General features: G+C 45.1%; 1 protein-coding gene across 1 annotated transcript; it reads right to left on the minus strand.

Annotated features, from left to right (window-relative positions):
• Positions 1-415: 415 nt before the first annotated feature.
• TICRR (TOPBP1 interacting checkpoint and replication regulator) lies at positions 416-26,442 on the minus strand. Its single transcript, XM_087703638.1, has 22 exons — positions 25,786-26,442; positions 23,712-24,000; positions 22,499-22,740; positions 21,314-21,563; positions 20,232-20,361; positions 19,320-19,462; positions 17,222-17,431; positions 16,069-16,202; positions 14,286-14,386; positions 13,465-13,558; positions 13,277-13,356; positions 12,366-12,605; positions 11,297-11,393; positions 10,967-11,030; positions 9,471-9,617; positions 8,734-8,824; positions 8,541-8,602; positions 6,929-7,057; positions 5,741-5,883; positions 2,860-4,999; positions 1,607-1,732; positions 416-724 (listed from the first exon to the last, which is right to left on the minus strand). The coding sequence occupies exons 1-22, from the start codon at positions 26,440-26,442 to the stop codon at positions 609-611; spliced, it is 5,685 nt and encodes a 1,894-aa protein (XP_087559764.1). The 3' UTR covers positions 416-608.
• Positions 26,443-27,038: the final 596 nt, after the last annotated feature.

The raw sequence follows: 27,038 nt of genomic DNA on the forward strand, positions 1-27,038 counted from the left end.
AGCTTTTTGTAAATCTGTCTACAGTTTGCCCTTGAGAAAGTTTGATCATAAACCTGATCAAAGGGGTGTTTGACTTTTCTTTCCCTCCAGTTAACAGCTAACAGGTTCAGGATTAGGGTGGTTGAATCAAAGTTAGAGCCTTGGAATAATTAAGCATGAAACCTAAGATATGCTAAACCTTTAGCGGCTATTTGAAAAATCGACTTGTCAAAAGAAATTAATTTATTTTACAAAAGAACAATTTAAAAGTGGTTGCTTTCACTGCTCTCGGTTCTGGACATTCCTCTTAAAACCTTGCAAAGGCCGTACAGTGGCACAGCCCTTACTTTAAAAAAAAACCTATAAAAATACAGCAGGGGTCTCTTAAGACTTGTAGACTTCAACTCCCAGAATTCTGGGAATTGAAGTCCACACTTCTTAAAGAGTCCAAGTTTGGAGACCCCTGAAACACAGAATTGATTTCTGCTCTTCTTGGAACTCAGCAATGAGTCACTGTCAGCCACACACAAGCAATCACTTTTGGTGACTGAACCCTGATTTGGATTGCAAAGTTTGTCCCAAAGAGGTTGAAGACCTGGCTCCAAAATATTCCCACCGGTCATCTCGTTTCAGGAGAGTGGCCTTTTCCGTGAGTAAGTCCTGGTAATGGACCTCTTTCTGGATGGCGTGCTGCGGAAAAGAGAGAAGTCCTCGTATGCAGCTCCAAATGTATCCGGGTCTTCCCCTATAGGAGAAAATAGATGTGAAAGATCCTTACGGAACACCATTAAGAACAGAAATGGGGGCACTCACAATTTGTTTAAAGGGTGTGTACAACTTTCTAGCTTTCTTAAGGGGATGTCTTTTCCAATCATCATCTCTTTTTAATGACCCCATATAATCCCTTGTGGGGTGGAGCCTGGGCAACTGAATGGAGCTGAGTGTTTAATGGCCAGATGCCCTTCCTGTTGCCAATGCAGTTTTTTTCCCAGCAGATACATTCTCATTATGTGCAGAGAGAAATATCAGCCTCTACGTAGGATCGAACTCACAGCCTCCTGATTGTGAGGCGAGAGCTCCACCTCTAGGCTACCGCCCCACTCAAGGGAATGTCTTTTCAAATGAAAGATGAACAAGAGTTTGCTGTCATCTAGGTTAGTATGGAAAAGAGAGAAAGGAATCGGCATCCTTCCCCTTTATCAATCCTAATTTGGCTACACAGGTAGTGACCAGTTGCTTAGCGAGCTTCTGAAGTTATGCTGGACCTCCTCAAAAAGTACTTAAGACCTGGTTTTGAAGTTCGCATACAGTTTTGCCTCTCCCAGTCCTGTGGCCGCTTTTGGGCACTCGGCAACAGCAACTCCTCTCCTTCTACACCTTCCCTCTTTCCTATCATTTTCACATCTCGTGTTTTAAAACCACGTTGAGAGAGAGCAGGGGCCTTTACTGGTCTTGGAAAAACCCTCTCTCGGCTCAAAAGAAAGCAGAGACGTTTTCAAATAAGCAAGCCTCTGGTTGATTTTGGGAAGGCACTGGGAAATTGCACCCTCACAATAATGTGGAAATTTAGCTCCCTTGAAATGTTGTTACTCATTACATCAAGGGTTTGAAATGCAAATTGGCATACCTTTTGGGCACTTCTTCTGGGTTGCAGGAGGGCCCTTGTAGAGGAGCGGGGACTGTTCCAGGGCCCAAAGGCCACTAGCAGAGATCATGCTGTTTCCTGAAGATTTGGGTGGAGTCGTATCTGGAGCTGGGAAAACAAGTTTCAACTTAATTGAAGAAAATGGCATCTAACACTGGAGGAAAAATCTGAGCTCTACAGGAGAGATAAAGAAGCTTTCAGGGAGTCTACTGGCCGTAAGTAGAAAATAAAGCAATGTATCAATAGCTCTGTATAGGTTTATCCTGGTAAGCTCACTAAAATTAAAGATCAAGATCCAGGCTCAAGCCCTTTCTCATGACATCAAAAAGCCACAGAAGAAATTAACCAAGGTCTGACAGAGTCTGAACAGCCACCTGCTTGGAAATGCTTTAATTTGGGTTCCTGCAACTAAGGTTTGTACTCTTAACTAGACTTCTATGAAAAGGTTTGGCACAGGGGTCACCAACCTTTCAGACCTCAGGGACCACCACTATATTCATAATTTTAAATCCCGCAGACCACTAATATGATCTGCCTAATGACTGGCTGGATGGGCGTGGCTAGGTGGTCATGTGATTACTCGCCCCTCTCCTGGCAGTCATTCCTCGCCTGCCCGCCCGGGCTCCTTAGGGCTCCAACAGGAAGCAGTTGTTGGAGCTAAGTAGCCACCAGGAGAAAGAGTTGGCAAAGCAGCTCAGTTCAAATTGGATCTGACCGAGGAGGAAGCTCAGCAGAAGCACCTGACTGAGGACTACGAGCATAGGCTTTCCAAGCAGAGGGAAGACCTGCGGGAGTGCAAGGCCAGGTACAGGCACCTGGAGGCTCAGCGGGCTGAGATGGTCAGCCAGTTCCAGGCCTTGATGCAGTCCCACTGGAAAGAGGCCCTCCAGCTCTTCGCCACCAGCAGCGTTCACCCAAAGCCCCACACCAGGAGGCTGAAGCAGACCCCAAGTCGGAATTTCTGTCCCACTCCGACCCACACAAAAAGACCCCAAAGGAGGAGACTCTCTGCAGCAACACAAGCGTTCATTGCATGTATCCGGCCTAGGGGGTGTAGTTTGAGGACCCCGTATTTAGTGCAATATAAAAAAATGCAAATAATTTTTCTGCGGACCACCAAAATTTTCTCGCGGACCGCCAATGGTCCACAGACCACCAGTTTGGTCTGGCAGATGGGACTTATCTAATAGCTGCCTTGACAAGACAACAGTAAGGACGATCAGCCCCCAAAGTACCTGAGAAGTTGAAGATGTCCTCCAAGATTGTCAACTTTGAGGATACTGGCTGTTCTCCTGTGCTCAGCAGTTCGGTTGAGTAGGCAGCTGCTCCGGGGTTCTCTTTTATTAGGCATGGCCTTTTCGTTTCCTGGCTGGCCTCCTCACCCCATGCTCTCTTCTCCTGAGCCCTTTTCCTAGACTCTAGCACCAGAGTGTCTCTGTAGATGTTCTCATCCTTATGGCCTTCTGTATCGCTGCCAAGGGACGGATCTTGAAGCTTGTCAATTCCGTCAAGTTCCGGGTCTCCCAGGAGCCGAACCTTTTGGCTATTCAAGAGTTCGAATGCTTCCTTGCCCCCAGGAGGTGGGGCTGCCTCTTCCCCAACGGCTTCGGCCGGCCTTTCGCTTCTGCTGTAGCCCACCGCGGCCCTTTTCCTTCGTGGCCAATCTTTGATGGCCTCGGGGGTTACCTTCCCTTTACGTTTGGGAGACGGGGTCCAAGGGACGCCAGCGCTGCCCTGGGAGGGGGAAGTTGTAGAGGAGGTACAGGGGGAATAGGAATGGCATATGTAAGTCTGCCCGCCCATCCCAAACTTCCCAGGGGTGTTGTGGGCGGAGCGAATGCAGGACGGCGAGATGGAGACGGGTTCCAATTTCTCCGGGTGCTTACTGCACCAGGCCACTGAAACATCCCCCACAGCGCGATCATTTTCCTCCCCCTTGAGTTTGTCGCACAAATCGAGAGGCTGCTGCATGGCCTTGGAAGCGACTTTCCTGATACGGAGCTTCGGCAGGCCGGAAGCTTGCATTTCAAGCTCGACCTCATAGGTCAGCGGCGTAGCTGTGGCCCCGAGAGCTTTAGAGGTGGCCGTCTTCTCCTCCTTCTCCAGCCGTGCGGCAGCTTCCCGTTGCCTTCTGTCTGCAGTGCAGCGCAACGCGTAAGCACCAGATCCGGGCTTTGAGATTGCAAGCGGGGAGTCCCGCTCTTGTCTGGGAGGACTTGAGAAGAGCGGCGGCGGGCCACCCGCAGCGTCCTCTTCTGAAGAAATGCTACTGCTGCAGCCCGGGTCGACAAGAGAACCATCTGAAAGAGACTTGCTGAGTTCCAGTTTTTCGCACAATACTACAGCATGCGTAAAGCGCATGGGGTTATTGGAAGGGGACAGGCATCTCTCTAAACCTTTCCTCTTACTCGGACTTATTATTTTACTTATTGGTTCAGGTCTCTGATCCAATGAAGCGTCCTCTTCTGGTTTAATGAATGGGCTGGTCTCAGCAACAAGACTTCTGCTGCCCATAGAGGGATGCTCCTCTCTGGGCAAGGAAGGAGGGGAGCCGAGGGCTTTTATGGGGGAGGTCTTTCTGACACTCTGTGTTTCTTGGGGACTACAAGAGTTTCTTCCTAGCTTTTCCCCAGTTGGAGAGAGCGTGCAAGGGCTCACAGCTTTTGCAGACCCATTACAGGACGGAGAGATGCCATCAAACTGGAAAGCCGAACGAATCTCCAAAGCGGATTCAGAAACAGTCCTAATGTTTGGACTCTTCTGAATGTGTGTCAAACCCAGTTCTGGATGTGTGTCTTTGAAAGCTGCAGATGATGCTTCTGGCAACAGAGGGGGGAAGTCCACAGATGAGACTGGCTCAGGACAGGTATTCCTTCGCGACTCAAAAGTCCGGTTCTCAGAGCAAACTGTAGGGATTCTGTGGGGGGCGATTCTCAAGGAATGCTTGGAGGACTGCGGTTCTGAGCACGATTTCCCCCGAAGGGCAAATGGGGATGAAAGAGGCGACAGGACGATGGGTGAATCGGGACCCTCCGCAGGCAAAGCAAACACATCATCCAGCATGTCAGAGAGCGGTGCCTTCTCTGGGGTTTGGAGTCCTGCTGCTTTGGGTGAGGAAGGACGCCCATTTTTCTTCTCGGCAATCCAAGGCAGGCAGGGTTCCTGATTTCCAGTGGATGCAGGTAAGGACTTGCTCTTCTGTCTCGGAGGGGAGAAAAGATTTCCCAAACATTTGGCCACCGAGTTTTTAAGGGCTGGAGTTTTCTGGGGAGTCCGCCGCGCCTTTTCTTGAATCCGAGGAGATCTTCTCAGCGTGCTTAAATCTTTGGGATTTAAGAGCTCCTGGGAAGACTGAAAAGAACCCTTCCCGAGTGCCTGTGAAAGAAGCATGGGAAAAGATCAGAGATACAGAGAGAAGAACAGGATGAGCTGTGCACTTTTTAAAGCATGAAGATAGCAATAGCAATAGCACTTAGACTTACATACCACTCCACAGTGCTTTTACAGCCTTCTCTAAGAGGTTTACAGAGTCAGCCCTATTGCCCCCAACAATCTGGGTCCTCATTTTACCCACCTCGGAAGGATGGAAGGCTGAGTCAACCTTGAGCCCGGTGACATTTGAACTGCTCAATTGCAGGCAGCCGGCAGTCAGCAGAAGTAGCCTGCAGTACTGCACTCTAACACTGTGCCACTGCAGCTCAGTGTTTTCAAGAAATGTTGAAAACAAAGATCTTAGCAAAATTGCGGTGTGTAATAGTTTTGTAGAATAGCTGCAGTTCATATAACAACCCGCTTTAAAAGGGGCATGTATCTTCTCCTATGAACAGCAACTTCATATCATTGAATCCTAATACATTTTAGATAAATGCCCAATGAAGAATATATTACCTATCAGTAGGCTGAGGTCATTTTTAAGTGTACAATTGCCAAGCAGATGCCTCACAAATGGTTAAACTACAGTTTAGATCCAAGAACTTTTAAAAAGAGCAAAGAAACTGGGAAAAACAGTGTTAGTGATCACCCAGAATTGCTTTTGGTGAGATGGGCATACATTTGATTAATATTTTTAAAAAAAATAAAGATAAACAATAAAAAATAGAAAGATGGCAAGTCTACCTGAGGAACAGGCTCATCAAAGGTGAGTTGTTTTCTTCTCGTTTGGGGACAGCTTGTTCTCCCCAAACTAAATCCGCCCCAAACTTCTCCAAAAAGTATACTCTTTGGAGATTGGGGGGCTTTTGCGGGAGGTGAAGCCAGACCTGTGGATAAAAATCCAAGTTTAGACAAGCTTAAGCTAAATGCATCTGTAAGTTTACAGGAGAAACTCTACCTAGGATTACCATTTATCGTGATAAATCAAAATGAAAACCCCATGCCCTTCTAGATACTACTGAACTACACCTCCTGGCATCATTTACCCAGCCTAGTCATTGGTGAGAGATGCTGAGAATTTCAGGGAAATAATATCTGGAAGGTTGGAGGTTGTCTGCTCTGTATTAGCAAATAATCTTTAATAATAATAAATAATAAAATAATAATAATTATAATTAAATTTAATTATAAATAATTAAAATAATAGTCTTTGGTTTTGATTTAAATCAGTGATAAGAAAAGAAACCCATTCTAAATAGTAGACACATAAATACTGATACAAGTCAGGAAACACAACCTCTCCCTTGCTTACATCCCTGTTGTGGCCCAGCAGGTGCCGTTGGAGCTGCCACCAGACTCCGACAGCGAAGGGCCCTCTGAGTCGGCTCTGGAGGAGGTGGAAGACCCTGGACAGGGTTCCGACTCCGAGCAGGGCACAGAGAGGCTGGTTGGCCACCAGGAGGCACCTGAGCCTTGGACCAGTGTGGAGGAGACAAGGGAGAGTGAGCCGGAGGCCAGCAGTGAGTTGTTCCTGGATGCACGCCATCAAAGAGCTACTAGGTGTCAGGAACAATTACACAATCACAGGAGGTGATTGTACTCTGCTGGTGGTCATTAGGCTCCTCTCCAGACTATAAAAAGCTACTTGTGCACACAGCCCGCTTTGCAGAAGTCAACGCAGGAATTGAATGTTGGAGGACAATACTGTGAGCTTGGCAGGCTGGATTGCTGCCAAGCCTTATCTGTGTTTATTGCTGCCTGAGTTTGTCTGAGTTGCTGCCAAGGTCCTTATCTGTTTGTTTTGCTTGGCTTTCAGCCACCGAGGTTTTGGTGTCTTTCTATTAAAGGACATTCCAGTTAAGCTTGTCTCGGCATTTGTTACTGGACGGAGGAGGAAGTCAGAACACATCCCTATTAGATCTCTCTCCTCACCTGGTTCTTCTAGCTGTGCAGAATGCACTTGTGCTGTGTTCCCCTTGTTTGGCTCTACGGAGTGGATGCTGCTGGAGAGAAATTTATCCTGCATCAGTTGCTTGATCCGCGGACTTCTTCTTAAACCATCTTTTAGGAAGAGAGAACGAAAAGGAGAGAATCAAGGATCGTCAATCAAGGATCGTCAATGCTCGATACAGACCCGTGATGGCGAACCTATGGCACACATGCCAGAGGGGGCACGCAGAGCCCTCTCTGTGGGCACGCATACCGTCTCCAGCTGCTCTTCTGGTTTCTGGTGCACTGGTGGTCGCAAGGGCCAGATTACTGGAAAATGACCCCCAAAACACACCAGAAAACGCCCTGAAAAATGGCCCAAAACAGGCATGCCCGTGCGGGCCGGCTGGTCTTTGGGTTCCTGGTGCTCTTGCACATGTGAAGACCAGCTGGCCGGCACGCATGCCAGAAACCGAAAGATCAGCTGGCTGGCATGTGCACCGGCCAGCTGGTGTTCGGGTTTCTGGCACTCCAGTGCATGCACAGGCATTCTGGTTTGAGCACTCGCCTTCACTGATATAGACTATGTCACCCTTGGAAGGAAATACTGAGGAATACTGGAAGCTCCGCTTATCAAAGTTCATGAAGAATTCTTTGGATACTGTCATTTTCAGAAGCCTACATTGGCCAGAGGGAAGATTGCTGATCTCTGCCTCTAGCAACTAAGGGTTCGAGACACCTCCACTAAGAGACAGAAACAACACTAAACCTGGACACGCAATTATAAAGGGCTACAGTCAGCGTCATTCGGTGTCCTTCAAACTGCCTCTCTCTCTTTCTTACCGCCCCCAATAATAAGCTAGATGAAATTGGAGCCACCTCGTACCAGTGTCAAAAGGCTGAGTCTCTTTTTCCATCCTGTGACATCGCTGAGATAACAATGCTGTATCTGGTGCATGGCTCTTGGCCAAAGCCAGAATTTAGTCATAAGCGCCGTGGTGGCGCAGCAGTTAGAATGTAGTCCTGCAGGCTAATTCTGCCGACTGCCAGCAGTTCGATCCTGACTGGCTCAAGGTTTACTCAGCCTTCCATCCTTTTGTGGTCTGCAAAATGAGGACCCAGATTGTTGTGGGCAATATGCTGACTCTGTAAACTGTTTAGAGGGGGCTGTAAAGCACTGTGAAGCTGTTTAGAAAGTCTAAGTGCTATTGCTAAGTGGGAAGGAAGGAAGGAAGGAAGGAAGGAAGGAAGGAAGGAAGGAAGGAAGGAAGGAAGGAAGGAAGGAAGGTTGTAAAGCACCATGAAGCAGTATATAAGTCTAAGTGCTATTGCTAAGTGAGAAGGAAGGAAGGAAGGAAGGAAGGAAGGAAGGAAGGAAGGAAGGAAGGAAGGAAGGAAAGAAGGTTGTAAACCACTGTGAAGCGGTATATAAGTCTAAGTGCTATTGCTATTTCTCAGGTTTCTGTTGAGGAATTTGAGGTTAGAGATTCATAAGTAACGCTTCCCCTTCTTGCTCTGCTATGAAGATAATTTTAATTGCACTCATGTAACCAGCGTCTCTCAATCCTCGAGTCACTTTGATGTGCAAAGAAATAGCCTGTCAATTGGTACTTACAGGTTATGGTTTTTTCAGGAGATTCTTCTACAATGCCAACATCAGACCCAGGATCCGAACACCTTTGAAGAAAAGAATGTTTGAGACTTAGTGGAGCAGTAAGACATGTAGAAGTAAAGAAAGGAAGATTTTGACTTTATTCCAAAGTATGATTGGTAAATTGCTATTAAATGAATCCAAAGCTTTCACTCACCGTCCTGTAATCTGCCTCTGCAGCAGCCTCTTGGACATCTGCTTGTGCAAAGGGGTTTCTGCCACGCTTTTGGTCAATAGCTTGTGATGAGCTGAAACAGAGTAAGTTGTGTAGAGAAATAAGATTATACTTAAGCAAGCAATCTGTTTGCTTCCTGCTTGGGAAGCAAGCAAGGACAGAAGTTCTTTTTCAGGACTGAATTTGTATTGAAATCAGCTGCTACTCCATGCTATCAGGACAAACACTTGTAGCATCTTGAACACAATCACATTTTTTCCTATAAGCTATAGTGGATGAACTCCACTTTATCAGATGTAGGGAATATATTGCTGTGAAAAGAAATTCCATATCAGAATAGAATAGGAAGAGAATAGAATAACAGGAATTCTTTATTGGCCAAGGGTGATTGGGCACACAAGGAATTTATCTCCAGTGCATAAGCTCACAGTGTACATATAAACAGCAAGTCATCATCTTTTAGATACAGCCTATTGTGCCTTAAAATGGCTTCTACTGTACAGCGCAGTGGAGTTGCCATGGTAACGGCTTCACATTACTCCACAAGGGGCTCCCTTTGGTAAGGGGGAAAATCCAACATTAGAAATTACGTTTGGTCTGGACATTTCCCCCTTATAAATAAATACCAGACAACTTCGGGTTATCAGCTAGTTGTAAATAAAAAGTCATTCATGACCTTTATTCAAGCCTCTTAAGTATTCTATCCATTATTCCCTTACCTCTAATATCTTCCTTAGATCTGCTGCGTTTATGTTTTTGATCTTCTAAAATGGAAACTGACTGGCTCCGAGCCATCTTTGGTAGGGAATTTTTCCCCAGAGGTAGAGTTTCTTCATTGAAAAGATTTCTTCTCACCTTTGTCACTTCTGAAAGCAACAAAAACAAGAGACTTTCTGGTACGCAAGCATATCCTGGACAAAACCAATCATCAAGGGTACTTGAGAGACCGCCTACTGCCAATCACCTCCACGCGACCAATTAGATCCCATAGATTAGGCCTCCTCCGAGTTCCATCTGCCGGTCAATGCCGACTGGCAACTACGCGGAGGAGAGCCTTCTCGGTGGCAGCTCCGACCCTATGGAACGATCTCCCCGTGGAGATTCGTACCCTCACCACCCTCCAGACTTTCCGCACAGCCCTTAAAATCTGGCTATCCTGTCAGGCCTGGGGCTAAAGACTGTAACCCACCCGAATGGTATGAATGTTGTGCTTTTAAGTATGTACTGTTTTACGTACATACTTACACCCCCCCCCCCTTCGAGTTGTAAGCCACCCTGAGTCCCCCCAGGGAAAAGGGCGGCATATAAATAAACTCTCAATCAATCAATCAATCAGTAAGATATTTAAGAAAAATATCAGTAAAACATCTTTAAGTCAAACATCTCATTGCTCCAGTTCAAGTCAGTTTTGAGGTAACTGATACAATGTGGATGTAGTACATGGCAGAATTAAGGGTGCCCAAGATAAATATTAAAGAAAGTTGTAACATATACATGCTAGATTTTTTAAAATGAATATCTGTGAAGGAATCATCTCTTTAGCTATGCAATGACTAACTTTACCAATTAACTTGAATTTCCTTTAAGCCTTTAAGTTAAAACCTTTCCTTTAACCTTTCAGTTATGCCAAAGCAGCAGTGAAAATAGCAACCGGACTGAGTGGAGAGGATGTTTTTGTAATTATCTTTTTTTATGTACAGTTCCCAGATCAGTGCGATTCCGTCCCTTGCATGCAGCCAAATTTTGTTATGCTGCTTGCAAAATTAGGCAGATTTCAATTATGACACTGATGAATCTGCCACCAACTGCAATCTTTTATCTTGCTTTGTTTTATTTTCAATGTTCTTTTGTTTGGTGGTCGGTGACTGTGATAAAAAGCATATTCATTGAGAGAATGTCTAATATCTTAGCTACCTGCAATGCGAGAGAAATATCACCTCACTTCCTGCTTCAAATAGAACACTTTATTGTCACTTTCAATATACACTAATCGGCATTACGTTAAAATGAAATTACATTGCATGCAGCTCTCAAAGGGCCTCCACCTCTAATGTAAACATAAACATGGCAAGATAAATAAATAAATACAAAATTATGCATGTACCCACATGTGTGTTATATGACATGGAGAAACAACACTCTAGTTTGGATGTAAGCCATCCGTACATGGTGAGAGAAACCAACCTTGCAACAAATCTTAGGATAGAAGACATACCTTGTACTCCCATTTTCTTGGGAATGGGTGCCAGTTTGGCATCCAGGGGCACATGAGAAGTGTCCTGAAAATTTAGAACGCAGCGTTAGAAAGCCTGCAAAATTCACATCACTTACAAGCTGTCAGTGGAAAACTAATACCAGTGAATGAAAACGTCTTCATTCCAAGTTCTACGGGAAGTAAAGTATGCCTCTCTCTTCTATGCTCAAAAACGATCACACTTTCCAAAGGACTAAGTTCTTTATGAAGCAGAGTTGCCCTTTCTAACCGTTGCGCATGTTTCCCTCCCTTTAACCTTCCAAGCCATTTGTTCCCGAACGGAAGTTTCACCTTTCTCCTGCGGTTCCAGGATGCTCGAGGAATTTCTATTTGCCGTAAGTTCTGTGACATTTCTGTGATACTCCTATGTCTGGCTAATGGATACTTTCTGAAAGCAGAAGACAGACGTTTTCAGCAAGTGAGGCAAAAACATTTCGATTCCAGCTGCTGTTTTAGCAATAGCAATAGCAGTTAGACTTATATACCGCTTCATAGGGCTTTCAGCCCTCTCTAAGCCGTTTACAGAGTCAGCATATTGCCCCCACAGTCTGGGTCCTCATTTCATCCACCTCGGAAGGATGGAAGGCTGAGTCAACCTTGAGCCGGTGAGATTTGAACCGCCGAACTGCAGATAGCAGTCAGCTGAAGTGGCCTGCAGTACTGCACTCCAACCACTGCGCCACCTCGGCTCTTTATAAGATGTAGGATGTTTCCTTCCCTTCCCAATCATGAATCAAGCCTGTTTTTAAGGTGCAGAAGACCTGAGTTTCTCGCACACGGATGACTTCAGAATATTCAGACACTGTAAGCCCAACAGATAAGGATGACACCCACTCTGTTTTCCACTCAACAACCCAGCCAATACTGTGGCTCTATAGAAATCAATTACAGAAGCAGAAGAAACACTGGGGCTGGGAGGAGTAGACAGAACTTATCATATTTTTCGGAGTATAAGACGCACCAAGATTTTGAAGAGGCAAATAAAAAAAAAAAGTTTTTGCACTCTGCAGACCTCCCAAAAATGGCCCTTTTTTGTCAAAAGAAAAGGGCATAAATAGCCTTTAGGGGGCTTGTAGAGTGCTCCTGGGGGCTGGGGAGTCAAAGATGAGCAAAAAAAGTCCAGTTTTTCGATCATTTTTGCCCTCCCCAGCCCCCAGGAGCACTCTACAAGCTTCCTAAAGACTAGGCACGGGCATTTTTGCAAAGGGGGCAGGCTTTCAGGAGTCCAAAAATGTTGTATTCAGTGTATTAGATGCACCCAGATTTTCACCCTCTTTTTTGAGGGAAAAATGTGCATCTTATACTCCGAAAAATATGTTACATTTTGCAGGGATTGTGCCCTTTTCTGACATACACCTACCGTTTCTTGGCAGATCGGGTGCGCAGTGCTTCCAGCTCGTCTGCTTCGGCGCTTAAAGAAGCTGCTTTAGAAAGTGGAAGAGAGGCGGCAGAGGCAGGAAGGGACGGAATCTGTGTCTCCTCAGTGATGGAATCATCGCTAAAGAAATCCGTTGGGAGGACAGAAGCTAACTTAGCGGGAATCTCTGTTCCTAGGCTGTAGTACAAATCACCAAGTGTCTTGGGCATAGATTCCAGATATCTGTAGGGAGAGCGCAAAACCACAGGATTTAAATCTTGGCAAAATTTAGATACCAAGCTATCTATGTACAGGTAGTCCTCTACTTGTGAGCCCAACATTTCTGTTGTTAACAAGATGTTTGTTAAGTGAATTTTGCCCCCTTTTACTTGTTGCTTTCTTGGTTAAGTGAATCCCTTCAGTTGATAAAGTTAGTAGCCCGGTTGTTAACTGACCCTGGTTTCCCCATTGACGTTGCTTTTCGGAAGGTCGCAAAAGTTAATCACCAGACCTTAGGACGCCGCAACAGTCATAAATAATGCAATAATACACAGGCAAACAATCAATACAAATACATGGCAAACTGCTCCAAACTCGACTAGAGAAAATCCGACTTCAGCAACAGAGTGGTCAACACCTGGACTGCACCACCTGACTCTGTTGTTACATCCTCAAACCCCCATAACTTTATCCTTAAACTGTCTACCGTGCACCTCACCCCATTCTTAAGAGGTCTGGTAAAGGGGGCATGCATAAGCACACCAGTGTGCCTACCTTCCCTGCCCTACTGTCCCCATTTATCTGCATTTACTTCCTTTGTTCATGTCCTACCTATACTTGTTATCTTGTACATGTTTAACCAACCAACCAACAAACAAATACAAATCAATTGCCTCTGACTTTTGATCACTTACATATCTACAACTTCTTCCAAAAAACTGCTGAGGTATCCTGGATCTTTAGTCAAACACAACATCCTAAGTAACTCCGTCATCTGCAAGAGAGTAAAAGTCCCCAAATCCATGACACTCAAAGTAAAAAACAAAGTCTTACTTTCCAGGACTTTAGAGATGTGTAAAACACACACACACACTTTATTTACCTCTTGAACAAGCTGCTCCATTCTGTCTGTTTTATTTTGCAAAGAAGGATGTAGCAGGCACATCTCCAGGCGCAAATACACTTGAAGTCGGCACCTTTAAAAAAAAAAAAGGAAAAGACAGATTGAGGGGAATATTCCTTGTTTCTCTTTCCCCTTCAACTGTTCAAAATAGCAATAAAAATGGACTGTGGGGGAGGGAGTGCAGGAGAAATTACTCTGAAAAGCATTTTCCACACAGCACCCAAAGCTGCAAATGTTCTCAATTAATACCAATTACCAGTTTGGACTAAGGGTATTTTAAATGTTCATCAATCAATTACTATCAAGTATTCTGGTGAAAAAACAGTCTACAAATGTATATATATAGTAGGAAGATCATTTAGACTTATATATCGCTTCATAGTGATTTACATACAGCCCTCTCTAAGCGGTTTAGAGTCAGCATATTGCCCCCAACAGTCTGGGTCCTCATTTTCCTGACCTTGGAAGGATGGATGGCTGAGTAAATCTTGAGCAGGTTAAGATCGAACTGCTGGCAATCGGCAGAATTAGCCTGCAATACTACATTCTAACCACTGCATAATCAGGCCTCAATAATAGTTTTATCCTTACACCATACAAACAAAATAATACATTTTGTCAAGGCTAATTATATAATGGGTATGCAAATATTTTCAGAACAACATAATGGGAGTGAATTTAAATCATGGACTATATCACATCAAGCATTCAACTGAATCCCTCCACTTATATGCAGAAGAACCCTCTCATTTAAAATTAATTGATTCAATTATTTTAGAAGCAAAAATCAGGCTTCGTACTCTTTGATTTTGATTTCTTTATCAGGATCAGTGGCAAGTTGTTGACGAAGAGTGTTGGGGGGTTTCAGGAGACGTCTTTGGATCGTGTCTAGACAAGTTGCCTATGAACACAACATCAGAGATAAAGGTGTTACTACAGATATGCACCAAATACAAGTGGCAATCACAAAAACAGCTCATTGGAATAACAGCACAAAAACAGAGAGGCTACCTACTGTATTTTTCAGAGTATAAGACACCCCCCCTGCTAAAGAGGGTGAAAATTTGGGTGCATCTTATACACTGAATGTAGCTCCGCTCACCCGCCGGCCTCCACCCTTTGGCCTCTGCCTCCCAGCAATTTGCCTCCTTGCAGCAAACAGCCTATTTCAGTTTCAGCACAGCCTGATTAGCGCAAGCAGCTGATTGTTGGTTGGATTGGCCTCCCAATGATCAGCTGTTTCAGGCTTCAGGGATTGCCATTGCTGCCTCCATGCACATTTTTGGCCTCCACATCCTTTTCAGCCTCTGTGCACCCCATTTCCGGCCTCTGTGTGTCCCATTTTCCACCCATTCCGATCCCCGCCACCTGGAACTGGTGAAAAATGGGGCACGCTGAGGCCAAAAACAAGGTGTGGGGAGGCTGAAAATGGGATGCGGAGGCCAAAAATGGGGCGTATGGAGGCTGCAATAGGCTATGGCAATCCCTGCAGCCTGAAACAGCTGATTGTTGGGAGATCCGACAATCAGCTGCTTGTGTTAATTGGGCTGTGTTGAAACTGAAATTGGCTGTTTGCTGTAAGAAGGCAAATTTCTGGGAGGCAGAGGCATTTTTTTCCCCCTCCCCATAAGCTAGGTGCGTCTTATACTTCGGAGCGTCTTATACTCCCAAAAATACGGTAATTAAATGCGAACAACAAAGCAGTGGGAAAAGTGTCTCAGAGAGACACTTATTTAATAGATTTATATGCCACTGCTAAATCTTAGAGTCTTATATTAAGGAGCAAACAAATTAAGACAGAATGAAATCAGTTTTTCTTCCTTTATATGGGAACAGATGACACTTGAGTAGAAAAAAGGAAACACTCACAGGATGTTCTCAGCAAAATGTCCTTCTCAAGCAAGAACAAAATTGTATTGCTCTGTTTCAATATTTTTGAATGTAATTTGTACTATGCTGAAAACATGACATAACTATTTTGAAGTCGTCTCACCGGAAGTGGCTTGTTCTAATCCAATCAGGTTTATTGTTTCTTCATTAAAAAAAAATGGGGGGGGGGGATTCTCTTTTGGAACTGAAGAATTTAATCTCTTATCCTAGCATCTACAGTTTTCTTGTGGTCTTTAAACCAAAGGCATATAATGTGGAAAAGATCTGAGAGACAAAGAAACCACCTCAATTGTCCATCTTACAAAGGACCATGACCAATAGGTGCCTTGCAGGATGTTCCTTATTGCTTGTGTGTAGGCAGGCAAAAATAATTCCTGAAACCCAATTAGCTGGATGTCTATGGAGATTCTCAGTCATCAAAGAAAACCAGAAAGTCCAAGTTGCCTCCTGAGAATGCACCTTTGAGACAATCAATTAGCTGGACTTAAAAAGACTGGTAAAATACAGTATAAACTTTTTCTTGATTGCTAATGTCATTTCACCACCTAGACAGGGGATTTATTATTATATTTCTATAATAATAGAAATATAAGCTTGTTCTCTTTAGGTTCCCTTTCAATGCCTTTAAGTCTGAAAGACCTTTGAAAAACCTCTGGGAAAGCAAAGACAGGTGTATGTAAGCAATGACTCTACCTCACTGGAGTTCTGAAACGCATTAACAGCTGTCACCATATCTTGGGAACGAGCAAACAAATTTTCTCCATCCATCATAGCGTTCTGGTAGTTTGCATTGAGGTAAGAAAGCATTTCATCTTCGGTACTGAAGTCTGTAAAAACACACAGAATGAAATATCTTGCTGGAATATAATGGCAGTGCAATTGAATATAACATAATTGCTTCTGTGATAACGGTGAATTTGCAGCAAGTGGGTCAGGAAAACCTTGAGGTATGAAGACCAGAGTCAAATGATGGGGCAAATGATCCTCTCTCATTTGTTGAGTTTTTCCTCCCTAGTATTAGTACATTTCTATTCACTCACAAACTTCACAATTCCACCATTGACATGTCAGATTTCTCCATGCGGTCTGACTTAGTACACTGACTAAGAAGCCTCTTATAATATACAAGCATCCATATTCAGCTATCTCATTGAGAAGAGGAATTTCAATCTTCTAGAGCAGGGGCCAGCAACCTGCGGCTCTGGAGCCGCACGTGGCTCTTTCATCCCTCTGCTGTGGCTCCCCGTCGCTCAAAATATGCGTCGCAACCGCCAATGTGTGACACCTGCTGGCACGCAATTTATTGAGCTTTTCGACTTCCGGTACGTCAACCATAGATAAATCCAAGAAAAGAACAGTTTCAGAAGAAAACAGAACATTTAATTCAACTACGCATGCTACTTTTGTGGCTGCTCAGGAAATAGTCAGGCACGGGAAGGGTTTTGTGGGAAAACCCAGGGTTTTCTTTTCTGTGGGAAACGGGTCCAAATGGCTCTGTGTTTTTAAGGTGGCCGACCCCTGTTCTAGAATAGCAGTCCACAAGCTTTCTCACTCTGCAGATGGGTGGTAGGGGAGCAGTGGGAGAGGGGATGGTTTCATGCATGTGCCTACCGCTTGCATTAATGAAGCTTCGCATGCTCACTTGCAGCTTGTGTGGTCTGGTTCTCAACAGGTCATAGACAAGTACCGGGCTGTGGACTGGAGTTGGAGACCCCTGTTCTAGAATGTTTGCAATTCTCCTTTAAATCTGCACTAAGACACCCAGTTTTGAATCCTACTCTTTGTTCTGAAACACAGGACTTTTGATTTAGCTACTGCACATGACACAGAGCGGATCTCCACGCACCTATCTTGCTTTTCCGTTTCCTTCCGTTTCTTTCCCCTTTGCCATCCAATCTTCTGGAGGGCAGCCTTTGGCGTGGCTTTTTATGTGCTGGCAGCTCTCCATCCGGCTGGTGTTTCTGAGCTTTCACGTTGAACATGGCAGCGTTGAGCATCTGAAGAGAACGGGGCATGGTTTTCATCTTCTGCCTAATGGGTGTCCGGGGAACCCCGGCTGTTCAAGCGGAAAACAAAAGCGGAATGTGAGCGTGGTTCATTAGAGTCCAACAGATGAGTAGCATTACAGATCCTACAACACACAACTGCTTATCAGGAATGATGTCATCTTTACACATGTTCTGACCCAGGCTTCCTTAGAAAGCAAGAAGCAGAGCCTTGGCCCTGGCAACCCCCCTTTTATTTACACAACTGTGAATTCCTTTCATTCAATCAGCAAGGGTTAGCAAACAGTCTTTCCGAGGAATATTTATCCACACGAACCTTGAAGAGCTGCCAGATAACTAGTTTCCAAAGCAAGGCAAGGCAAGACTTGGCACAGAGTCTCTTATAGTCACAAACAGAACTTTCCATTCTTGAAACGACTGAAGGAACAAATTGTTTCCTGCAAAAGCCCACTCCCCGTTCGCTCTTTTGTTTCCTATGGGAGGGGCCAATCACCTCCAAGGGTTCGCTTTACTCCTAAGTCGACCCTGCTTTCTTAGTTGTTATCTTCTGGCAGCTCTGCGCATGCGTACACTAGGAATAGGCTCCACCTGTTCCTCTGCCTCACTGCTGTCTAAGGCAGCTGATAACTGGCATATGGCCTCCTCTCAGCTTCCGACAGAGCCCTCATCAGAGCCTTCCCCAGACTCCAGGACTGGCCCATGTTCCTCTCCAACCACCTCACTGTCCAACTCTGCTGCCAGCTCTGCTGGCCGCCGGCGGGCCACAATAACAGGCAATCCTTGTCTTACACCAGTGTTTTTCAACCACTGTGCCGCGGCACACTAGTGTGCCGTGACATAGTGTAAGGTGTGCCGTGGGAAAAACACTTTATATATAGTCAATATAGGCACAGAGTTAAATTTTTTTAACATTTTCTAATGGTGGTGTGCCTCGTGATTTTTTTCATGAAAAAAGTGTGCCTTTGCACAAAAAAGGTTGAAAAACACTGTCTTACACCTACAGGCAGCCCTTGCTTAGGGACAGCTCAAAGTTACAACAGCACTAAAAAAAGTGACTTGTGAACCATCGCAGCATCCCCATAGTCACGTGATTTACATTTGGCTGCTTGGCAACTGGCTCATATTTATTGATGCTTGTGGCATCCCAGGGTCACGTGATCCCCTTTTGTGACCTCCTGACAAGCAAAGTCAATGGGGAAAACAGATTCACTTAACAGCCGTGTTGCTAATTTAATGACTGCAGTGATTCACTTAACCACTGTGGCAAGAAAAGTCGTAAAACGGGGCAAAACGCACTTCAACGTCTCACTTAGCAACCTTAGAGATGGGATTCTACAGGTTCAGACTGGTCCGGGCGAACCGGTTTGCCCCGACGATCAAATGGCAAATCGCACGGTCACTGAACCGGTTGTTAAACTGGGAGGATCCCACCACTGAGCAACATGCATTGTGGGCTCAATTGTGGTCATAAGTTGAGAACAATCTGTATTTGTTTAGTGACTATTCAAGGCTATAGCAGCAATAAAAATAGTGACGTATTACCGGTTCTCGCACTTATGATTGTTGCAGCATCCCTAGTCACATGATCAAAATGTAAATGCACAGCAACCGGCAAGTATTTACAATGGTTGCAAATTCCCAGGGTCATGTGATGGCCTTACCAGCTGGCGTCCATCAAACAAAGTCAGCGGGAAAAGGCAGATTTGCTTAACAACCACAAGTCACTTAACTGCAGTGATTCACGTAACAACCATGGCAAAAAAAATAATTGTAAAATAGGGTGTAAAGTTCATTTAACAACCGCGTTGCTTAGTAATGGAAATTCTGTTCTCAATTGTGGTAATAAATCAAGAACTGCCCATATTTAAGTAAGGGTGATGTGTTCCCTTGTGCTTTCATCTGCTTGATTGTAAAAATATATATATGCAAACTGCATACCTCTCTTTTTCTGATCTCGGGGGTGAGATGAAACTGTCCGCTCAGAAATTTTTTTCTGGTAAAACTCTGCTAGGGACTGTCTCAGCTCCGCTTCTGATGTTGGGGTTTCCTCTTCGTTTTTAGCAGAACTTGCTTGCAGCATCCTATACAGAGAGAAAGAAAGAAAAAAAACCCAAGGAAAATGTATAAAAGCCAAAAAGTAATGGCCATTCTTCACTAGGTTTAACAATTAGCAAAATTCTGCACATGGGGCTAACAGTTAAACATTCCTTTTTCCCAGAATTATTTCGCTCAGAAATGAATCTGAAAACCTGAAAAACATCTGTAAAGGCTGCACATACCAAACAAGCCCAGATGAGATTTTATCCAGATGCATTTCTTTTTATTTAGACATACAATATGACTTTATTGAGCACAAATGCTAACCCTTTGGAGGAGTATGGGAAGGAAATGTATTCCAATTTAATTGCGTTATAGCAGCACTAGTTATCGTGGAGTATTTGGTGTCTAGGTTTGCTCTTCTCTAAATTAAGGTAAAGGCAAAGTTCCCCCTTTTACATATGAGCTAGTCGTTCCTGACTCTAGGGGGCGGTGCTCATTTCCGTTTCAAACCCGAACAGCCAGTGCTGTCTGAAGACATCTCCGTGGTCATGTGGCCGGTATGACTAAATGCCGAAGGCGCACAGAATGCTGTTACCTTCTCACCAAGGTGGTCCCTATTTTTCTACTTGCATTATATGCTTTCTAACTGCTAGGTTGGCAGAAGCTGGGACAAGTAATGGGAGCTCACTCCGTTACGTGGCGCTAGGGATTTGAACCGCCAAACTTTCTGATCAGCGTCTTAGCCACTGAGCCACCATGTCTCTAAACTAAAGCATTTAAAATAAAGCCAAAAAAAGAAAGAGGAATTACCTGAATGATTCCATCAAGTGTGAGCTTGGCCCGCAAAGGTTTGACACATTGTACCAATCTTCAAGGACTGCAGGACACCAGTTTTGAGCACAGGTGAGCTCCTGCTGGACCCATCCTGGACATAAACTCTCTGTTTAACATGTATAGATGAAACATTTTTAAAAAATAAATAAAAAATAAACACTACTTTATTAGAAAGAAATTGCATCGACTCTTACACATGTCTAAATAGAACCTATTTTAGGCAACCCTGAGCAAGAAACACTTAGATATTATAGATGAGCTTGTAATAAAATTGATTATCTCCTTCTCCAACCTAATTTTATCCAGACTTCCTTGAATGGGTTAGGAAATCAAGGTGCCTGGGGGAGGGGAACTCGCTGTAGCAAAATCCTAGCAATTCTGAGTTGTTAGGAATATAGAGGCTTTTTATGCTTTACTCTGTACATAGTGACATTTACAATCAGCATTTACAAGACAGTCAAGACAGTCTTCCAAACATGATTGTAACCCTCTGTAGTTAAATCAATGATTCCTTTATTAGGAGCGCCAGCAGCCCCGGCAAAAAGTCTCTCTTTCACAGCAGGCTAACAAGTCTGTCTGGAAGGGAGATGAATAGCTGTCTGCCACATCTGTTCATCTTCGCCCCCTGCCTTTTATACCCGGAGCTGTGGCGGGGCTTTGCTAGCAGCGGTGGCTCTTCCATCGCAAGGACCGGCCCATAGATTTCCACTGCTCTCCTCTCCTCTGCCTTCTGTGCATCAGGCACTGGACCCAGCTGTTCTTCCTCTTCCTCATCAGTCACCTCCAGACCTGGGGCTGATGGAGGGTCCAGGCTCTGCCTCTGCCAGCTCTATTCCCTCTTCCCCCTCAGAACTCTCAGGTTGCCTTGATGCTGACCCTGGCTCCCAGGCCCCCTCATCTGATTCAGCTGGAGGGCCTGGTGGCCGACAGGCCCCAACAATTCCAAACAGGTCATTGGCCAAGAAAATCTGGCTGTACTGAGACACTGCAAAAGGTTCTTTTTCAGACATCTTGGAACATTTGAAAAACAGAGTGGTAAAAAAAAAGATCATGCTTACCAGGACTTGCTTGATGGTCTTCCTCAGAGTCCTCCATAACTTGACGTAGCACGCTGCTCACAACATCTGGCAGACAGAAATCCTCCTCCTCGGATGTGTTCTCTGCCGCAGGTGTCTGAAGGAGGGACCCTTCAGCTTCTGCCACTTGTTCAGCAAAGAGCAGGGAAAGAAGTGCAGTGGTGCCAGAGATGGGGGAGAAAACCCCCGTACAAGGAGAATGAGCTCCGGATGAAAATATCACTTCAGCCACCTTTCCAACAGAAGAGAAACATGAGAATAATGAGGGGGATGTACAAACCCTTCCTGGGAAACAAAAAAAAGATGCTTTGAAGGAGGGATTTTGTTTTGACTATCTTTTCAACAAAGCCTCCTTTGAAATTGATAAGCTGCTCTGTGGCTTCAGTTAATGTCTAAGGTAAAGGTAAATGTTCCCCTCACACATATGTGCTAGTCTTTCCTGACTCTAGGGGGTGGTGCTCATCTCAGTTTCAAAGTCAAAGAGCCAGCGCTGTCCGAAGATGTCTCCGTGGTCATGTGGCTGGCATGACTAAACGCTGAAGGCGCACGGAACGCTGTTACCTTCCCACCAAAGGTGGTCCCTATTTTCCTACTTGCATTTTTATGTGCTTTCGAACTGCTAGGTTGGCAGAAGCTGGGACAAGTAACGGGAGCTCACTCCGTTATGTGGTGCTAGGGATTTGAAATCACTTTGGATAATCTGATGTTGAACCATGTTAAAATAAAGCACAGTGCAAGTTTACTTAGAGTATTAAAAGTGACTTATGACCGTTTTTTACACTTAGGACCACTGCAGCATCCCCATGGTCAAAATTAGGATGCTTGGCAATTGGTTCATATTTATGACAGTTGCAGTGTCCTGGGGTTGGGTGATCCCCTTTTGCTCTTACAAGCAAAGTCAAATGGGGAAGTCAGATAAATCTAACAACTGAGTTATTAACTTAAGAACTGCAGTGATTCACTTAACAAATTGGCAAGAGAAGTTGTAAAATGGGGTAAAACTCACATAACAAACTTCTCACTTAACAACATAAATGTTGGGCTCAATTGTGCTTGTAAGCCGAGGACAACGTTCATTTTGCTTATTAATGAAACCTAATCAACATCACCAGGCTTATCAATTACTTATCATGAGATTCACTTTGCAGAACGAAAAGAGAGACTTACCATATGAAGTCCTTGAGACAGAATATATCTTACAAACTGCTGGAACCAAGAAATCTCTCGAGCTGAAGATCCCATCGGCTTACTCCGGAGTGTCCAGCTCTCCGTGTGAAGATTTCTAATGTGCGCTGACTTCCAGTCTGTCATGGTGCCTTTAAGATGTATCGTGACTGTCCCTTCGAAGTGCCTCTGGTTCAGAGTTAAGGGCTCCAGCACCACGGCGCAACTCCGGGCTTCTTCATTTCCTGCCCATTTTAGAGATCAAAAAGGTTATTACTTTGTTTATCAAGCAAGCAAACTTTCTTTAATTTCTGTATGCAATAATGAATAAAATTGTATGTGTGTGTGTGTGTCACATACATAAATACATACATACATATACACACACAGTATATATATCGTAGTCACGGGTGTAGGTATGCTGGTCTTGTTGTATTCGTGTCTTTTCCCGTATAAGCTTGAGATTGTTTTGGCAACGTTTCGGCACTCCACACTACCCCACCAAGATTTATAGAGAGACGGCAGCTCCGACCACGGTTTACTCGCACAAGCACAAAGCCGAAAACATCAGCCTGAAGATGGCAAGTGGGACCTCGCCAAAATGTTGCCAAGACAATCTCAATCCTACACAGGAAAAGACCCGAATACAACAAGACCAGCGTCTGTGTGTGTGTGTGTGTACACACACACACACGCCTTATAACAAGGGTTTGGTTTGATCTGCTCAAAATGCAACTATAATAGAATACAGGTGGTCCTTGACTTAGGACCACAATTGAGCCCAGCATTTCTGTTGTTAAGTGAGACATTTAAGTGAGTTTTGACCCATTTTACAATCTTTCTCCCCTCAGTGGTTAAATGAATCAAGGCAGTTGGTAAGTTAGTAACCTGGTTGATAAGTGAATCTGGCTTTGCCAGACTTTGTTTTTGAGGATGTCACCCAAGGAGATCACATGACCTTGTGACACAACAACAGTCATAAACATGGACCAGTTGCCGGGCATCTGAGTTTTTGATCACATGATCATGGGGGGGGGGAGGAACGCTGAGAACATTCGAATGTAAATCATGTGACGAGAGGGATGCTGAAATGGTCAGAAAAGGGCCTGTCACTTTTTTCAGTCCTGTTGTAACTTTGAATAGTTATCAAACAAACTCTTGTAAGTCAAGGACTACCGGTAAACCCTCACAAACCATAGATGTTATTTTTCATTACCCTCCGCCTTCAGGAGCAGGGCGCCATCCAGATTTGGGAAGGATGTTTGTAAAGAAGAGCGTGAGGAAAACAAGCAGTTCAAAGAGGAATCCAAAGGCAGCATTTTAGTCCAAGGAGGGAACGACGGTTCGGAAGACGAACGCTCCGCATCCCGGGGATCTGGGATGGTCCTTTTTTTCTGATGATCTAAATGCTGCGTTAAGACCTCAGAAGGGAAAATGGTGCCTCCCAGGATGCCCATCACTTCAAGCAAGGTGAGGTAGCCAAGGTGATCAGGGGGTTCAAGAAGCTGAAAGGAGACAAATCAAAGATGACCGGAATAAGGCTAATCATAATGGGTAGGACAGCGCAACATGCAAGACTACCATATTTTTTGGAGTATAAGACGCACATTCCCCCCTCCAAAAGAGGGTGAAAATCTGGATGTGTCTTATACACTGAACACAGCATTTTTGGCCTCCTGAAACCCTGCCCCCTTTACAAAAATAGACCTGCAGAAGCTTTAGGAAGCTTGTAGGGGGCTGAAGATGGCAACGATGAGCTAAAAATGGGCCATTTTTTGCTCATTTTTGTCGTCCCCCCAGGCCCCCAGGAGCACTTTGCAGGCCTCTCAAACCCTCTGCATGCCCCACTTTTCACACACACAAAAAAAATGAGGCGTGCAGAGGGTTTGGAAGGTCTGCAGAGTGCAAAACCTTTTTTTTTAAAAATTACCTCTTCAAAGTCTTGGTGCATCTTATACTCTGAAAAATACGGGTAGGTTAACATTGAGCTGCACAATTGGTGCTTAGCTTACTGTGACATTTGAACCATATCATTATGCTGAGCTGCAATATGTTTTCTTCACTTGAGCACCGCATGTTACAACGAACCACCAAGTCGTTTCAATATGAGATGAGCAGCAAATAAATGTAATCAATAAATAAAAAGGAATTCAGCATCCCAATAATGATCCCCACCTAAGGCTGCTGGAAGCTTCTTTTCAATAACAGAGGATCTTCTCCGTGTTCCCCAGGAATACTGAATCTTTGCAAAAGGGAGAACGCTGTTTCTACAATAGCATCTAAGCCAGGGATTTAACAGAGTTGAAAGGGACCTTGCAAGTCATCTAGTCAATCCTACCTCTGCCTCTACCTCTGGATTGTGAGGCGAGAGCTCCACCACTAGGGTCAAACTCGATTTCATTCAGAGCCGCAGCAAGTTTGTGTTTGACATCGGGATGGGGGGTTGAGGCGGGGCTGGTTAGGCCTGGCCAGGGTAGGCGTGGCCAGCTCAACGTCACTCGTGTCAGGGGCGCCTGTGGTGGCCCGAGCGCTCTGCCAGTGAAAACAGCCTTGCGAGCTACATTTTTGGCTGCGACGGCCTCCTGCAACCCTCTGCCAGTGAAAACGGGGCACGGGGGAGCCACCCATGGCCCTCGAGAGCAGTTTTTGCTGGCAGAGGCACTGTGGGCCAGTCCTTCACTGTTTCCCGAGCAGCCCTGCAAGGGTTTGAATGCAAGGGTTTCCCAAGACTAAAACATTATTTCAAGGATTCCTCCAAGGAAACAATGTTGAGAAAGGCACAAATATTTATACAAGGATTATGCAGTTAGTCTTTTCTGTTCATTTGGTAGAAAGAAGAGCTGTTAGGCATAGGCCAGTTTGCATAATTCGTGAAGTGGTGATCAGCATGTCTGAAAACCTTAGAATCAGAAACACCTATACAGGAAGCCCTCGACTTACAACTGAATTTGATCAATCAGTCATAATACCCAGTAGATGAACATGGAATCATTTGTTCTATTACAGCTCAAGTAGTACAAATAAAACAGTAAGCAAAGTACATATGATTTTTGAAGGAAGGAAAAATTTCCTGACAGCCTGAGTCAGTGGAACAACTTGCCTCCAGAAGTTGTGAATGCTCCAACACTGGACATTTTTAAGATGTTGGGCAACCATTTGCCTGAAATGGTATAGGGTTTCCTGCCTAAGCAGGGGGTTGGACTAGAAGATCTCCAAGGTCTCCTACTCTATATTCTAAAATGAATGCAGCGATATAGCAAACTAGGCAATAATCTGAGATTTTTTTTTACCTTGGACCATTCAGTGGTGTCCATCCAATATAGAGTGACCTTATGACTGACCATCATGTCTTGAATTCTCTTAGGGAGGAATTTTTCTGCCAGGTCATGCGAAGCAGGCAGCTCCTCTGGCAAAGGAGCATAGTTCCCAGAAATAAATTGCCATAGTTCCCTCCGGGAATGAGGGCAGGGAGATAAGATGAAAATGGCATTAGCAAAGCCAGTGTGAGTGGATTGTGCTGGAGGGTTGTCCACAATCACCGGTAATTTGTTTTTCTGGCTCCTCAGCACTGGTTTGGTAGGAGAGACTATTTCAGGGCGGTCCCACTGATAGTCCAGCAGCGTTTCTTTCAGAATGTTCCGAGTGACGGCGGATCGTGGCGTCGGCCCAGGTGAGCCCGTCGGGCAGAGCTGCTTCCCGAACCTGGCCGCCAGCTCTTCCTCAAAGTCTTCCCAGCTGCGGGACCCAAGCTCCCGGAAACTGCCTACACGTGAAGCCCGGGCGTGGATTCCCGTGGAGTCAAAGAATTTGAAATCCCATTGGACCTTAGCTAGGCCAAACTTGCAGCCCAAGAGGTTCAAGATCCTCAAGGTGCCCAGGTGAAGGTGATCTTTCTCCGCGGAATCCGCCGTGTCCAAGAGGAAAACCACATTGTGGGAGCAGGTCATGATGCTTCAGCCGCTGGTTATCCTGGAGGATCCCAAGCGCCAGGAGAGGGCATCCGCCTGAACCGAGATCCCAAGGTGGAGCCCCGCTTATTTCAACATCCTAATCCGATCCTAGGCAGGCTAATAGATCCCTGGGCTTTACAGTCACTGGGGCTGGCTTTCCAAACAAGCATGCTCACGCCAGGGCTTGGGAACCGAGGAACTTAAGCTTCTGCTGGCATTCACAGGCAATGCGGCAGCGTCGTCCCTCTCCAAAGCTCACCCTTTTCAAAGAAAAGCAATGCCCCCTCCTCGTTTGCAAAAAGTCAAGCGAGCCCCTTTACTCTATCCACTGGGCCCTTTTGCAAATGGGGGCGCTACCTGGAAAGTCTATCATGGCGGCTCCCCCCCCCCGCTCTGTTCCTAGTTACCCTGGGTGGGAGGACTATCCTTCTGCCTCCCCTCCCCCGTTATCCTGAAAATTATCCCCTCTCTTACCTTGATAACTACCCTTCTGCCCCCTCCTCTGCCCTGGTAACTATTCCCTCCCACCTTGATGCCTATCTTCCTGCTCCCCTCACTTGCCCTAGTAACTACTCTGCCCCTTACCTATGACT

This window comes from Thamnophis sirtalis, unplaced genomic scaffold (assembly GCF_051295495.1).
Source record: "Thamnophis sirtalis isolate CommonGarterSnake01/CBP01778 unplaced genomic scaffold, rThaSir2_p1.2 scaffold_2, whole genome shotgun sequence".
Classification (NCBI taxonomy): Eukaryota; Metazoa; Chordata; class Lepidosauria; order Squamata; family Natricidae; genus Thamnophis; species Thamnophis sirtalis.

What these genes read in the sequence shown, in the direction of transcription:
- TICRR (XM_087703638.1), bottom strand. Translation starts at nt 26,442, where the DNA reads ATGACCTGCTCCCACAATGTGGTTTTCCTCTTGGACACGGCGGATTCC. An exon ending in AGACCATCAAGCAAGTCCTG is followed by an intron (nt 20,362 to 21,313) that starts GTAAGCATGATC and finishes CATGTTAAACAG; the next exon opens with AGAGTTTATGTCCAGGATGG. An exon ending in TGGAGCAGCTTGTTCAAGAG is followed by an intron (nt 13,357 to 13,464) that starts GTAAATAAAGTG and finishes ACTCTCTTGCAG; the next exon opens with ATGACGGAGTTACTTAGGAT.